Source organism: Equus przewalskii, chromosome 10 (genome assembly GCF_037783145.1).
Source record: "Equus przewalskii isolate Varuska chromosome 10, EquPr2, whole genome shotgun sequence".
NCBI classification, from domain to species: domain Eukaryota; kingdom Metazoa; phylum Chordata; class Mammalia; order Perissodactyla; family Equidae; genus Equus; species Equus przewalskii.
In genome coordinates this window covers 15666774-15682878 of record NC_091840.1, presented here as the reverse complement: position 1 = coordinate 15682878, position 16105 = coordinate 15666774, and the positions used below count along the sequence as shown (strand labels likewise).

The window sequence follows — 16105 nt, the reverse complement described above, 5'->3', positions numbered from 1 at the left end:
CCTTGATGAAGATTTTGATCCTTATGTTGAAAGCAGTGAAAATCCACTTTAGGATTTTTAAGTAAAGAGGAATGTGTGGCATGATGTATTCAAATTGTATTTTGAAAAGATTGCTCCAGCTACAGTGTGGAGAACAGATTGGAATGGGGCAAGAATGCATCCAAGGGAACCATATTAGACTAATGGAGAGATCCAGGTGAAAGAAGACAGACGCTTCAATTAGGCTAATGACAGTAGTGGAGACAGGAAGGAGCTGGTGGATCTGAGGCATTTAGAAGGTAAAACCAATAGAACATGGCATTGTCGTGGTTCTCAAAGTGTGGTCTGGGGACTTGGGGCAGAGGGTCCCTGAGATCCTTTCAGGGAGTTGGTGAGGTCAAATAATATTTTCATAATAATACTAAGACATGATTTGCCTTTTCACTCATTCTTTCACGAGTATGCAGTGAGTTTTCCAGAAGTTATGTGCCTGAGGTGATGTCATTGCTCTGATGGCTAATGGAATGTATGTCTGTGTATTGTTTTAAAATTTTCTGATCTTTAATTTCTAATACAGTGAACATCAATTGATACAACCCACACAAATAAAAGCTCTTTAGTGTCCTCAATTTTTAAAAAAGCTCTTTAGCGTCCTCAATTTGTAAAGTATAAAGGGGTTCTAAGATCAAAGGTTAGGAACTACTATGGTATTGGATTGACTTTGCAGGTGTTGAGAGAGCAGGAGATAAGTTACTGGTTTATGGATCTAGATAAATGGCACTGCCTTTTGCCAAGACAGGAACGCTAGAAGAAACACTGATTTCACGTGCTGAGAAGGGCAGGCCTCATGTTTTACACAGGTTGTTGAATTGGAGATGCCTTTGCGACAGCCAAGAGGAGACATCAAATGGGCAGCTAGATAGACGGGTTTGTAGCTCTGAAGGGAGAAAATCAGGGGTAGAGAAATTGTAAATTGTCATGTTGAAGCCATGGGCTCAGCTGAGAGTGCCTAAGCAGACTATAGAGTGAGAAGAGGAGAGGGCCTAGGACTGAGCCTTAGGAACCTAGACACTTAATAGCCAATTAGAAGAGGATGCGCCTTCAAAGGACACAGGAAAGGAGTGACCAGGGAAGTAGGAGGGAAAGTAGGAGAAGCTGGGGAGGAGGTCTTACCTGGTACCAGTCAGGTGGGAAAGGACAGACCAAGGATAAGAGACATATGCTTGTGATTTTCATCCACAAATGTCTGAGTGCTTGCTGTGCATATGCTGGTACACAGAAAGACCTTCTGGAAGTAGAAGAAAATGGGAAGAGAGGAATCAGGGTTGAAGCATGAGGGACTGGGAGAAGTCCTAGCCGTAGAAATGGGGTCAAAGGTGGGGGCCAGCCCCATGCCCTCGTGGTTAAGTTTGGTGCGCTCCACTTCAGCCACCTGGGTTCAGTTCCCAAGCATGGACCACACCACTTGTAGGTGGCTGTGCTGTGGCAGCAACCCACATACAAAATAGAGGAAGATTGGCAACGGTTGTTAGCTCAGGACAAATCCACATCAGCAAAAAAAAAAAAAAAAAAAAGAAATGGGGTCAAAGGAGAAGCCTTAGAGATTCAAACCCCCACCAACAGGAAGAAGAGTTCTTTGCCTTCCTCCCCCACCAACATTAATGTACCTGTGAGTATAGTGAAAGACTGAGCCTGCAGATCATTCAGCTCCCACTGCAACATTTTCAGTGATGGAGAAGTACAAGATAGGCCAATCCAGTTTTAGATAGCTCTGTTTATTTGAAGTTCTTCTTTATTTTGAATTGAAAATCTACCTTCTCTCACTTTACCCATTGACTCCAGTACTGCTTCTTGAGCAATAGAGATAACACAGATAACATGTTTCTTGTGACAGTTTTTCAAATATTTGAAACCAGCTGTCATGTTCACCTTTAGCTTTTTCTATCATAATATACATACTTTGAATTCCAATTTTTTTCAAGCCAGTTAATGTTAAACTAGTTCATGCTAAAAAACAAAAACAAGCAAGCAAGTCAACAAACTACTAGGAAATGAGTTAACCCAAAGGAGAGACCCTTGTGGGGAGATCTCCAGACAAGGCAGATGGAATTTCCCTACGTGAAGATGCCCTTCCTCGCATCTTTATGTATAGAAATTCTACCCACCTTTGAAACTGAGCTCAAACACCATTTCTTCCGTAACATGTGCCCTTAAGCCAAGTAGCCAAACCTCAACTAAAGGACTTGTCCCTGCCACATTTGGACTCCCGTTTGGTCTAGTGCATCTTGATAAATGCCTATGCCTCTGTGCTTACTGCATCTTGTTCCTTGTCTTGCCGCCACACCCCACAGTGAGGCAAGCCAGATTGCAACCCCTAAGGAATGGGTAGCCAATGAGTGGAGGCAATCGGTTCTTTCAAGGAGTTTGATTGTGAAAGAAAAAACGAGGTGGGCTAGTGATTTAAGGGAGTGGCAGAAATAAGGTCAGGATATTTTTAGGCTTGAGATCTGAGCATGTTTATGAAGGAAGGCTCAAAGACAGCTGAAGAGGAGATTGAAGGTGATGAAGAAGGGACCATGGGAGAGCTGACTCCTGCCGGGGATGAACTGGAGAGTCCAGATAGAGGGCTTATAATGCCTTGGCAAGGAGGAGGAGAGCCCTCTTCCTCTGAGAGGAGAGGAGGAAGAATTCAGGCAGAGGGAAAAAAGCAATGTTGAAAAGATGAGATGACTTATAGTGAGTTTGAGAGCTGTGTTCAGTGTAAACCCCCAATCCTGATACAGATTTGGAAGATTGGAAACTGGGACTGCAGCAGTAGTGACCATACACACAGAGACAAAATGCTCAGCTCCCTTCACTGCCACAGGATTTTTCTCCTCCTTGCTGTAAATTCTGTGATACTGGATGAGACCAGAAACTGTTTAATGGGAGTAGCAACTTCAAAATGAAATGGGAATTTTGAAAGTTGAAACACACAGGACGTTTTCAGGGTCTTATGGGATGAGAATGTTGAGAAGGTCTGTTCTGCTCAGCCTAGTCCAGTGTGAACATATTGGGAAATATTGATTAAGATTTTCCTTTGAAGAAGAAAAAGAGATTTGATTCCTCTCCACATCTCATCTGCCCCCTAAGAGAGAACAAGGTTTAGAGAAAATAGTTGATGGCCAAAAAAAGCTATCTCTTTGTACTTGCGATGACCTGCACATTAACAGTGACCCAAAGCCCTAGAGCTCCCTGCGGAGGCAGCTTCCTGACTGCATCAGCTTCCTGACAGGGGTCTCCTGTGAGAAGGGCTACAATCTGAGAGCCTGTCTTTTAGCTTTGAGTCGGAGTACAGAGCAAAAGAATCAACTATATCCCAGGGTAAGAATTTTGCTCTGACTCTGCCATTCTGGGTTAAGGAGGCTAGTAGAGAGCTAACATGCCCCAGGAGGAATGTAGACAGCTGGCAGCTTAAACGCCTGGCTTTCTCCTTATGTATAGAATGCCTTCATGGGAAGTTGTGGGCCACTCTGAACACGGGACTACTACTCTGCTTTTTGGCTTCAGGTGGTACTGAGATGGGGCCCATTGGCGCAAATGGCTGGATGAGACTAGAGCAAGATCAGGGTAGAATGCCGGGGACGGATGTCCCAGAGAACTTGCCACCTTTGCTGTGCCTGCCTTCTGAGACCTAGAATGAGCTGTGTCTTGGATAGCACTGTGCATTTTGCCGTCTGGCTCACTGCTGTCCCTGCTGGTAAATATGTGAGCATCAGTGAGTCTTACAGTTCAGTGTCCTGTCCTCTTCAGCTCCCTGTCTCACTTGTTCTGAACTGCTGTTGTGCATCTCATTGGCCCCCAGTTTCTGAAATAAAGATAAAAACAAAACTGAAAATGCTCTGGAGCAGTTCTGCCAACTCCTGGTTTTTCCATTCGCTTCCTCTGATAGCCATTGGTTTGGGGAGACTTCCCTTTCCTGCCCCAAGCTGTGGGCCTGTGCACAATAGCCCCTGGCCCATTGCCCATCAGATAACAAGGCTGGCTCTCTGCAGGCAGCAATGTGTATTGGAAAAAGTGAAAGTCTCTGGCTGGAAATAAAAGCTCAGAAAACCTTTGCTATTTTCCCCCAGCCCCTCCTGGTAGTATTGGCCTCATGTGAGCTAGTCCCATCCAACCTGTAGAACCAGGGGAGAGTTCAGTGGCAGCTGGTAAAGGAGAGAATGGGTGGCAAGGGGCCATGGATATTTTATCCCAGGGAGGTCTCACTCTAGACACTCATGCAACAGACTGAGGGAAGTTCATCCTGTCTAGGGATAGTTTGGACCAATGTCTGGGATTTCATCAGTAAGTAAGAGTTTTTCTTACTCTCTAACCAGTCCCTTACAAGAGACATTTTTTGTTTGTTCTAGGTCAAATATGTGATACCTTTTCACTCCAGACTGTATTGGTCAAGGTCTAGTTGCACATAACAGAATCCACTTTACCTAGTTTCAGGAAGAAGAGATTTAGTGCATGTTCTGGCTTATAGAATCATTGGGAAAGTGAGAAATAGATTCTAGGTTAAGACAGACCACAGAGTTCCTCCCTCTTCTATAATCATGAAGCCACCAGATTCAGAAGCTGGGGCCCCTCTGCTCTGGTCCACACCACTTACACAGGGTACCTGCACCTGTGTTTGACATCGGGAAAACTGGAGACCAGATGTGGGGCCTCTGCTAATGCTGTGGCAGAAAAACCAAGGCTTCCGTGACTGCCCAGGAACAGCAGGAAGCCATCTGTACCTCACACAAGCGCATCTGAGTGGCTGAACCTAAAGAGGGTCTTAGAAATAATAACTTTTAGCTGATTAACTTGTGAAATGCAAGAAGGCATACTAGAAGGGTGGAATGGATCTAACCCACAATATATCTGCCACGTAGAGTGAAGGAAATGAATGGAATTCTCCTGAGTTCCTACCATGTAGATGTGTACCTGTGCACATTTATAACTTCCAAAAAGGGTTACGAGTTAGATGTCCTTCCCATTTTTGCCAGTGAGGGAATTTAGACAAGAGTTTAAATCATTCAGCTAATGAAAGGCACAGCCTGATTTGAACCCCTGTTCATCTGATTCCCATGCTTAAGCTTTTCTCACTACAGCTTGCTGGCCTCTTTAGGTTACTTCTGCTGATGACAAATGTTGCCAACATATGGATTGAATTTCCATAGAACTTGTGGGCTACTAAAATGTTGTCCAAAGCCAGAAGTGGGAAGCGGGCACTAGGCTAATGTTTATGAGCCAAGCGTTAAGTAACACTTCATGTTTTGAGCATGATAGGGCTAAAGAAATCCTTTTTTCACAATTGTACTCGAATTTTATGCACAGTGGCAAGGGAAATGGCCAGCTACATAGGTCTTTGCCATCTGGGCCTCTGAAAAGTGGAGTAGCCTTCTTCTTCTTGGTTCAGATTCCCCCTTACCTCTATCTTGTCATTGTCTCTGAGCCCTCTGTTGGCCAGATGCCATCTTGCATCCGTAGCCTCCAACTCACAAGTGACCACGGACAGAACAACTCTGAATTTGAGCTGCATGAAACATGGCACTATGTTTCCCTTGTGCTGTCAAGAAATCCCCACATTAGCCTTCTTTCTGCTCCTGGCAGAAAGGCTGTCACATTTCCCGTGCGTGGGGATCCCCATCTTCTGTTTGGATTGCTCCTGAGGAACATGTGATGCAGCCAGTTCAGAGATGTGTTGACTCCTGCCACTGTGTTGAGCAGCATGCCTGCCCTTTTTGGAAATAAATTATGGTCTCAAAATTGCCTTGGCTGAACTGCACTGGGAGTTACAAACCCTATTTCCTAGCTACAGCCTCACCATTAAGTCGCTCTACAGCTTTGGGGCTCGGCTTCCCCTTCGGCTCAGTGTGGATAATAATGCACTCCACTGCAGGGGCGTTGTGAAGAATAAATGAGAGGTAGCAGAGTGTAAAAAAGAAAAGACAAATTGCCTTGGGCGATTTCATTGCTATAGTTCAGGCACAATATCCCTTATACACTCAGAGCAGTGTCAGGGCTTAGAAAACTTCCACAGACATACTCTTTCCTCCATGTGCTGTTTGAGATCATTTGAAAGGCATGGCTCAGGTACCTCTTTACCTCGGAAGTGGTAGCCTCTGCCCTGTGAATGAGGTGTTGAGACTGGAAATCTTGCAAAATTCTGTGCCTGTTTTCAGAGCAATTGTGTGTCTAGCCTCTGCTCTGGAGTCAGGTGGGGAAGCCGGGTTACTGAGAGCCCACGGTTAGCCTTCTTGTCCGGGACACCTAATTGTCAGTGGTCCTTAGAGAGAGGCTGAGTTGATGCCTCCAACAAGAGATTGGAAGTGTTCTTGGTGGTGAATTCATTAAAACGTCTTCTGTACAACTGAATGAGCCATATATTCTGAATGATAACTTCAGTGGAAGAATGAAGGAGTCAGTTTCTTGAAGGACATTAAAAATAATAGTTTAAACTCCTTAGAGACTATCTTTCAAAGAGCAAAACTCCCCACTATTCTTTGAATTTTCTAATAAGTATTTTTCTTTCTTCTTGGGTGTCCTTGGATTAGGGGGAGAAGGCATCTGGTTCAGGAAGTTTCACTGAGTCTCAGCACTTTGTTCGGAAGACTGCCCTGTCTTCCAGGATGTTCAAAGAGCCACAACCTGGCCCTCCATCAGCCTCTGCAACAGATGCTTGGTCTGAGCTAGCCCCTTGTCTGCTTCTCTCAGGCTGCACATCCTGGGCTCTGTGGTCAAAAGTCTTGTTTCTGTGCTCTAGGCTCCCAGAACCCTGGCCGAAGCTCACCTCCCCCTGGCTATGTGCCTGAGCGGCAGCAGCGCATTGCCCGACAGGGGTCCTATACCAGCATCAACAGTGAGGGAGAGTTCATCCCGGAGACCAGCGAGCAGTGCGTGAGTATGGGGGGCCTGGGTGTGCTTTGGGGTGTGTCAGACCAAGGTTATAATGGGGGGTCTCAGTGGGCTTGGTGCTGAAGGACTTGAACCCCATCTAATAGCTCTTTTGTAAACTAGGCCTGCCCAAATATGGATTATTCCTTTCTAGGGGCCAAATATCAATTTCTAACAAAAGACAGTATCTAAATTATGTAGCCTTCCCTGTGTTGGATGGAAATTTGACACATTTTTTTCTCTTCTGTGGTCCTCTCACTGGTCTCCCTGCAGAGTACCACTATGTTATTTGTATTCTTCCTTACAACCACCTGTCATTTCAGCAGTTTTAATATATGACCATCTTAAACTGACAGATTTTGGTTTTCATTGGCTATATTTTAGTTTTGCTATTTCCTGATGGAAGGTGGGGAGTATACCATATCCAAATTACACTGTAGGATTGGTTGCTTTGGGTGAACTTTTATGGTGCTAGACAGCTATGTTAGTTATCTATTGCTGTGTAACAAATTACCACAAATTTAGCAGCTTAAAACAGCATACATTTATTATTTTACAGTTTCCTTGGGCCAGGAATCCAGGTATGACTTAGCTGGGTCCTCTGCTCAGAGTCACACAAGGCTGCAATCAACTGTTGGCCCGGCTGCATTCCTTTCTGGAGCTTGGGATTCCCTTCCAAGCTCACATAGTTGTTGGCAGAATTCATTTCCTTGTGGTCCCTCTTTTCTCCCTGGCTTTCAGCCAGGGGGCCACTCTGAACTCCTAGGAGCCACCTGCAGTTCCTTGCCACATGGTCTTCTCACAATTTGGCAGCTTCTTGAGGCCAGCAGGAAAATCTCTTGCTCCAATCTGCAAAGATGGAGTCTTATGTAAACTAACATAGTCATGGGAATGGATGTCCCATGCTCTTTGCCATGGTCTATTGACTATAGAAGCCAGTTATGAGTTCTACCTGTACTCAAGGAGAGGGGATTATACAAGGCTGTGACTCACTGGGAGGTGGGGGGGTCCCCTTAAAGTGTGTCCACCACAGTGGCTCACCCATTTTATTGGATAGCTTTTTAACTAGTGGCTCATTTGATGAAAATGGTGTTTTGGCTTAGTGGACTCACCAGGAGTGAGATCTCTAGCTTCATTCTGAAGTCTTTTCAGTGAGCTGGCTTTGGATGCATGGAGAAAGCTCTGCTCTTATAAATTTTTGAGATTTGGTCTGGGAAGGGGAAATTTCTTAAGGGTAAAGCATCCAATAGAAGGGTACATGGGGGATTTTACAAAGAACTGATTCTTGTAACTTTTTTTTCCACCTAAAACTGATTCTTATAACTTTTCTTTCCCCTCAATAGCTAATCTCTGTACAGTGTTATTCAAACTTTATAGACTATAAGAAGCCCTTTACATTGCTGCTTCTCTCTTCTATGCTCTTGCCTTCCAGATAAGTTTATGTTTAGAACAGTGACCTGGAGTGCTTTTAGCTGAAGATTCCCTTCTTGGCTATTTTACCGACCATCCTTTCTGTTTTCTCTAACCAGAGCACTTCTGGACATCAGCTGTACTGGGGTGACATGGGTGTAAAATCTCAGAGATTGCAAATGAGTTTGATTGCCTTTGGTTTCTATCCCTCTCCGTGATCCTCTATCCTGATCCTTTTACTTCTTTAATTTACCTGCCTGGCCCTGGAAGGCATGGGATATTAGACTCCTAGTGAAGACAGTCTTTTAGAAAGAGGCCAAGGCAGCCTGGTGGCATAGTGGTTAAGTCTGTGTGCTCCGCTTCAGCGGCTTGGGGTTTGCAGGCTTGGGTCCTGGGTGCAGACCTACACACTGCTCATCAAACCATGCTGTGGGGGCATCCCACATACAAAATAGAGGAAGATTGGCATGGATGTTAGCTCAGTGCCAATCTTCTTCACCAAAAAAACGAAAAAAATAAAACAAAACAGAAAGGCCAAGGAAGGTGGCGGCTAGGGAATGCCTGAGTGCTTCCCCAGTGCTTGCCCCTTTAGCTAGAGAGAATTGCTCCTGGTAATGGCCATTCAAGATAAATCCACTTAACAGAGACCAAAACAGGGTAGTATATAGTGAAAGAATATTTAATTTGGACTTTCTTGAAACGTGAAACTAAGATAAGTTCTGTTTTTTCTTTAATCAGATTTAGGTAATAGTTGCATCTATTTGCTAATTTCTAGAATGAACAAAAGCATGATTCATGTTAATTTTTTTGGCTTAATTTTTCTAACACATATTTTGCTAGCACAACATAACTTTCTTCACTTCTGCTTTGACTTCTACAACACTGTCATAAAGAGGTCCTTTTTTACAGAAGCCTTTGCGGCATTCTGTGGGTTTTCCAAAGGCCTTTCTTGAACCTTTGGTATTCTTCCTGCTTCATCACCCCTGTCATGTTGTTATACTTGCCTCTTTACTCTTCGTCTGTTAACTGGCCTAACTTTGCCACATATGCGCTTGCTGGATTGGGAGCAAATCTTTCCCATATTGGTTTTATCCACTTTGGGAAATCCTATATCTTTAGCAAGATTTGCAGTTTTACTTTGCAGTTAATTTGCCTTGATTTGCAGTGGGTTGTTTTTAATCCTATATGACAGTATGACTGAAAGCATTTGAAATTATGGATGAGATGAACCCTAGTATTAAATGGGAAGAGATCATTTGAATTGGAAACTAATTTTATGAAGGTTGTTAGTGAATTTTCATAATTCTGATACTCTGCTTTCGTATGTAATGTTGAACTTTGGATCTTAGATAATGAGTACTCGGGTAGTGAATACCTTTTATAGGCAAAATGAAGGGGCGATTAGTTGGAGAAAAGCTAATCTGAAGGCTTTTTGTAACTGCATTTGACCAAGGGCCAGAGAAACATTTAAAATTATATAGATACCTATTGCCTCTGCATGAGAACCAGGACCTAGGAAATTTTTGTATTGTATCAGCTGCACACTTGTTGTTTCATGACTTTAGGCAGTTCTCCTAACCTTTCTAGACCTGCAGTGGCTCATCTGTGGAATGAGGGCAATACTTGTCTTTGTCAATTATAAATTATGGAGTGTAAACAGAAGCATTATGGTCCCACCCAAACACACTGGAAACCTCTGCAGGGTATTACCATCTCCAGCACCAGGCTCCAACATTCATGAGGCAAGAAAATGCCAATGAGAGAAGCAGCATCTCTGCTTCGTGCTCCTGGCAGACCTTGGGATGCCAGCCAGGCATTTTTCTACCTCCTGGAAATTTGCCTTTCAAACTACAGGGGAGAATGGTACCTTCCTAACCCTTCTTCCCATTGCAGAGAAAGGGCACTTTCGTATTTTGACAAAAAGGACCATTTGCTGGCCCTGGTTGGGCCATAAAGCCCTGAGTCATGTGGCTGGGATTTGGGCTAGGGCTGGGGTTTTATTGTATGACTTGCCTTGCAGATGCTGGATCCCCTGAGCAGTGCTGAAAATTCCTTGTCGGGAAGCTGCCAGTCTTTGGACAGGTCAGCAGACAGGTATGGGACTGTGGCTGGTTTGGGGGATTAGTGTGTAGATGTTTTTGGAACTGATGGGCTAAGGAAATAAGAGTTAGCTAGTGTGTGTGTCTCTGACCTAGACACTGGTTAAAACGTCATGCTTCTGGGAAAGAAGCCTCTCGCTGGGATTCCTAGCTCTCTCGTTAATTTTCCCAACACCATGAGAATGTTACATTTGTATAGTTAGATGAATGTAATAGCAGCTCATAACAGTAGCTCACTGTATTAAATGCTTCTCTCTCGTTCCGTGTGCTCTACATGTTTTGACTTTGCACATGGTGCATGCTGCTCTTGGACTCTTGGTCTCATTGCTGTGATCTGAACTGAGAAGCAGTAGACCTTCAGTGTTTTGGGGACAAAATTGAATTGTCACCTGTGGGTTTACTTTCATTATTTTTCTCTAAGTGTTTCTGGTAGAATAAGAAACTGGGATATAAAAACCAGAAAACAAAGTATCCAGACTTCCTGGCTTACCACACTGCCTGCTTGGTGTGTAATCTTGTCCTTATGCTTTGGGAGGGAACAAGTGCTGTCCTTTATGTGCCAAGTGATTCTGCAGAGCTGGTTTGCAAGTCAGCGGGGGTATCTTTGGAGTTGGCTTTGGCACTGATCCAGCCTGTCTCTCACTTTGACCTCATTCTGCCCCAGGGCTCATTTGATCACGTTTAATCATGTCTCCCCTAGGCTTAGGGCTATGGTCAGAGGCTATGGAGCAGGTTTGGGGATTATTTTTCCTTTGTGTTACTGATTCACGTGGGTACTGACCTTGTGACCATGACCAAATCCGGACTGTCTTTCCTAACAGACCTGAGCACTGATGAGGGCTGTGTTCCCATAGAATACAGTTGTAGTCACTTGTTGGTACCCAATTTGTAGCGTTGTTTTGGGCTTCCTGTCCAACCAGGAGAGCAAGAGGGCACAGGTAAAAGTGCCAGAAGTTGCTACCACAAACTAGGACTCTGCCAGGACAGGGACTGACTGTGGCTTTGGACCATCTGATAAGTTTTCCGGCCAAGTAGGGGGTAAGGTAGGACAGGACTACAGAAGGTCTAGTAGTTGGGAAGTAGGGGACAGCCCTGTGTCACTGCCTTGAGAATTTCTGACCTGTGGCCCCCTCAAAAGGCACTTGCATGTCAGAGAAAGGACCAATTTAGGTGAATCCTGGGAAAGATAGCTAAATTTACGCACTTGATTCTTGGGTTTTTCCTCCGTGGCTCTAATGCTTTGTTTTCTCCTTGGGCGTGAAACCCAGTGACCTGGACTTACTTCCTTGAGCCTAGCCTAACTTGAGCTCAAGGCTTCCATTTTCCCTTCATGGATCTGGAGCCTGATAGACCCCAGCTCCACCAAATATTAGTCGAGTAGTTTTGGACAAGCCTGTTAACCTCTCTGTTCCTCAGTTTCCCCATTTCCAAAGTGGGATGGTAGTGATTAGTCTGAAAGGAAGATGCTTGGTGGTGTTGCTATTTTTATTACTCCCTGGGCAAGGGATTTTCTGTAGCTCTTCCCTTGTTACCAAGGTGGGAGGAAAGAGCAAGAAGGGGAAGTGCAGCCAGGGTGGAGTTTGGTACAACTGGAGGGGTTCATTATGGAGGGTCCTGTCAGATTTGCACCTCAGACTAGTAAAGAGAAAGTAGGAGGCTGAGCTCAGAAAAAGGCTGTTTCTCTTGAATTCTGTTTCCCACCGTGTAATAACGTGAGAGGGTGTTAGAAGAGGGAGTCCATCTGGATATCCTGCCTTCTGCCCTGGTGAGCTGCTTTGGAAGTATGCCGAAGTCTACTTTGTGATTTTGTTTTGTTTTTTCCAGTCCGTCCTTCCGGAAATCTCGAATGTCCCGAGCCCAGAGCTTCCCAGACAACAGACAGGAGTTCTCGGGTGAGTTCCCCAGAGCCTAGGTGAGCGCTGCAGGGTGTCTGGGTCGGGCTGCAGGCTTTCTTCTTTAGATAACCAAGTTGGGAAGCCAGGACTATTTTAATTCTCCTTGGGCCTGCTCCTCTGAGGTCTCAGGTGACCCAGGGCTTTAAATGGATCACTTACGTTGACCTACCCAGAAGCTACTAATTTATCTCTCTTACTCAGATCGGGAAACTCAACTCTATGACAAAGGGGTCAAAGGTGGAACCTACCCCCGGCGCTACCACGTGTCTGTGCACCACAAGGACTACAACGATGGTGAGTGCACCTCCATCCTGCCCCCTGCTGGCTGCCTCAGAGAGGATGTGGTTAGAGCTCCACCATGGAAAAGCCACTGCAGTGCTGGGGGCCGGGCCCTCCAGATCTTGGTTTTCCTTTATTCCTGGGTAACTATGCCCAGACATGAAGCACTAGAGACGGGGGGAAATAAAAGGGGGGGAATGGTATTTATAGACCAAAATGCTGCCATTAGGAACTCTGTCCTTTGAATGTACAGCATGCCCCGGGGTGCTACTCTCCAGCACACTCTAAAGCCCCATGGCAGCGAACAGAATGGAGCTTCCACAGCCGTTTAGGATTAGAATGCCAAGGAAAACAGAGACTTCAGCCATGGATTGGCTTTGCGAGTGATGTGGGGCCTGAGGGCCAGCCCTGTGCCTTCCCTTTGGCCAGGGCTTCTGAACCATCTGTGCCTGCTTCCTAATTCCTGCTTTTGTCCTGATTCTCAGGGTGCTTGGGGCATTAACCATTCTGGCATGAGTCAGGTGGGAGGGCAGATAGCCGATGGATTGGAGCTGGTGTTGTGCCCTGGTTTGCACATTCAGCCTTGTGGCCAGGAGTCTGACTTGCTCTACTCTGGCTCCTGTACCCCTTCAGGCAGAAGAACGTTTCCTCGAATACGACGTCATCAAGGTAACCTGTTCACCCTGGTGCCCTCCAGCCGCTCCCTGAGTACAAATGGCGAGAACATGGGTCTAGCAGTGCAATACCTGGACCCCCGTGGGCGCCTGCGGAGTGCGGACAGCGAGAATGCCCTCTCTGTGCAGGAGAGGAGTGTGCCAACTAAGTGTGAGGAGTGGGCCCTGGCTAGGAGGGAGGCCAGTGGGTCCACTGGGGCTATTTAGCTCAGCAGTAGGCTGCCCCGGCCCATCCTCACCACACTGGAAGAGCTTGTGGGTGGGCAGCAGACCCTCTGACCTTAGTCCTCGTTCCACTATTGTGTAACAAGCCACTTCGCCTCTCTGGTCTTTAGTTTTTCCCTGTTTAAAATGAAGAGCAGTCTCCTTAATCCCTGACATATTAAGATATTTAGGGGCTTTGGAAGTATAGATATTTGTTCTGTGCAGAAGTGCATTAAACCATGACTACAGCCAATCCTCTGCTTCCTGGGACTCAGGGCTTAAGCCTGAGACTCAGCACTAGGCCTGCTCCAGAGGGGAGTGGAGATACTGTGCTGAGAGATGTGATGGTGCCAGACGAGGGGGGAGCTCAAGCCAGAGATCCCATCATAGAGCCTCTGGAGAATGAGCAGATACCAATAAATAATGTGCACGAACTAATGCTCTTTCCTTCTGTTCTCCTGTAGCTCCTAGTGCCCCCATCAATTGGCGCCGGGGGAAGCTCCTGGGCCAGGGTGCCTTCGGCAGGGTCTATTTATGCTATGATGTGGACACAGGACGCGAACTTGCTTCCAAGCAGGTCCAGTTTGACCCAGACAGTCCTGAGACAAGCAAGGTACTACCTTCCCCATGGTCTGACTTCCAGGTCCTCCCTCTCAACAAAAATGCCTGTCTCGTTGCACAGACTAATTGCTTGAGATGCTATAGGTTGTCTCCCCCATTATTCTTCCTCCCAAGCTCCCTTGCTGTCCACCCTGGCTCTGGCCACAGGATGAAGGCACTGTGGGCCAAAGAGCACCAAGCACCTGGGGGTGGGATTGGGTATGAGGAATGAGTTGATGCCAAAGTACAAAGTAACCCAAAGTAAGAGGTGATGACCAGTGGCACAAAGAGAAGTCCCTGCCCTACCCTCAACAGACACTTCTCTCAACCCTCAGGCCAGGAAGGAGCCTGTCTTCGGAGTTCAGCTTTGAGTATCACCTACATTCCAATTTGAGTCAACAAATACAGCAGTTACGTCAACTAAGCACACACAACCCCTTCTTCCACCCCACTCTCTGCCTTCTTCCAGCATGGGGGGTGCCACCATCCCAAGGGTTGCCCAGCATTGTGCCCAAGGGCCAGATAGTTGAGAGAGTCCCCCTTTTCTCCAACTGAAGTTCCCAAAGCAGACAGACCCCTCTGAGGCCACTGACTAGGGCAAGCTGAGCTGATCCCAGGCAGGCAGAACTGGGGCCCTGAGAGCCGAGGTGACCACTGGGCCCCTCCTCTAGGAGGTGAGTGCTCTGGAATGTGAGATCCAGTTGCTGAAGAACTTGCAGCACGAGCGCATTGTGCAGTACTATGGCTGTCTGCGGGACCGTGCCGAGAAGACTCTGACCATCTTCATGGAGTACATGCCAGGGGTATGTGCCCCTTGATATGTGTAAGACACACACAAGAGATGGCCTGACCTGCGGTTGGGGGCTGCAGGGAAGGGATCCCTTTGACATGAGTCTCATCACCTGAGAATCCAGAGGCTCAGGGGGGAGAAGGCGAGGTGATGGCAGGACTTGGAGTCAGGAGGGCCCTGCCTCTGGCTGTAGTGATGGTGTGGGTGAGAAATGTTGCGGGCCATCATAACCTGAGGCTCACAGGGCAGCTGCACCGTGCAGTGAGTACCTCCTTTACATGAAACAAAGAGGCCTCTCTTCTAGATTTCTGTCGCGTGTTGCTTGAGGGAAAGACTGTCATACTTTTCTCCCAGCTGCTCAGTAGCCCCCAGCAAAGTGCCTGGCACATCGCAAATGGCGATTGGCTGAAGCACTCCTTTGCTGCAATGCTGGGGGCTGGAACTATCCTTGCACCCTCCCCGCCGCCTTCCTGTGGTGACTCCCTCTGCCTCCTATGGCTGTAGGGCTCAGTGAAAGACCAGTTGAAGGCCTACGGAGCTCTGACAGAGAGTGTGACCCGAAAATACACCCGGCAGATCCTGGAGGGAATGTCCTACCTGCACAGCAACATGATTGTTCACCGGGACATCAAGGGTGAGCAGGGGCAGTCTGTGGGTCCCCAAGACCTGGTCACTTAACCATTCCAAACTTTCTGAAAAGTGGGACCTTAATTGTTTCCAGGGGAGATTCATGTGAAGATTGGTTGAGCAATTTGGGAAAATACTGTGAAGTGCTCTGCAGCTGTTGGCCATGGTGTAGGACAATTTGTGCTGTAGAGCTGAGGCTTCCTGTCACTAGCCTCTTTGCTATGTGCAGTTCATGTCTAATTCATGGTAGCCCCCATCCTCCCCAGCAGCCCTGTGACCTGGGAGGGAGGGAAAGGGGGAGGATGGTAGGAAATGCCCAGAGGGTCTAGGCTGCATCCTCTGCCCTTTCATGCCTTAGGAGCCAACATCCTCCGAGACTCTGCTGGGAATGTGAAGCTGGGGGACTTTGGGGCCAGCAAGCGCCTGCAGACCATCTGCATGTCGGGCACCGGCATGCGCTCAGTCACCGGCACACCCTACTGGATGAGCCCTGAGGTGATCAGCGGTGAGGGCTACGGAAGGAAGGCAGATGTGTGGTGAGCGCTGGGGATGTGCTGGGACCTCACCTCAGGGGTGAGGTGTCTGGGCTGTAGTGGCTCCAATTTAGAAATAAGCCTTGGGGGCTTTGCAGTGTGGCAGAAG

The 16105-nt window shown here is 46.9% G+C and overlaps 1 protein-coding gene across 6 annotated transcripts in view; it reads left to right on the top strand.

The window, feature by feature from the left end:
• Positions 1-16105, top strand: part of MAP3K3 (mitogen-activated protein kinase kinase kinase 3) — a 64453-nt gene that overhangs the window by 44568 nt on the left and 3780 nt on the right. For 2 of the 6 annotated variants that reach the window (XM_070561642.1, XM_070561640.1), the window contains 9 exons: positions 6755-6888; positions 10316-10377; positions 12219-12286; positions 12491-12583; positions 13202-13393; positions 13911-14059; positions 14718-14849; positions 15341-15470; positions 15822-15999. In XM_070561642.1, the coding sequence (XP_070417743.1) occupies positions 6755-6888; positions 10316-10377; positions 12219-12286; positions 12491-12583; positions 13202-13393; positions 13911-14059; positions 14718-14849; positions 15341-15470; positions 15822-15999 (1138 nt within the window). Of the gene's footprint in view, positions 1-6754; positions 6889-10315; positions 10390-12218; positions 12287-12490; positions 12584-13201; positions 13394-13910; positions 14060-14717; positions 14850-15340; positions 15471-15821; positions 16000-16105 lie in introns of all 6 variants that reach the window. The other 4 variants (XM_070561641.1, XM_070561639.1, XM_070561644.1 and 1 more) reach the window with 3 other exon arrangements.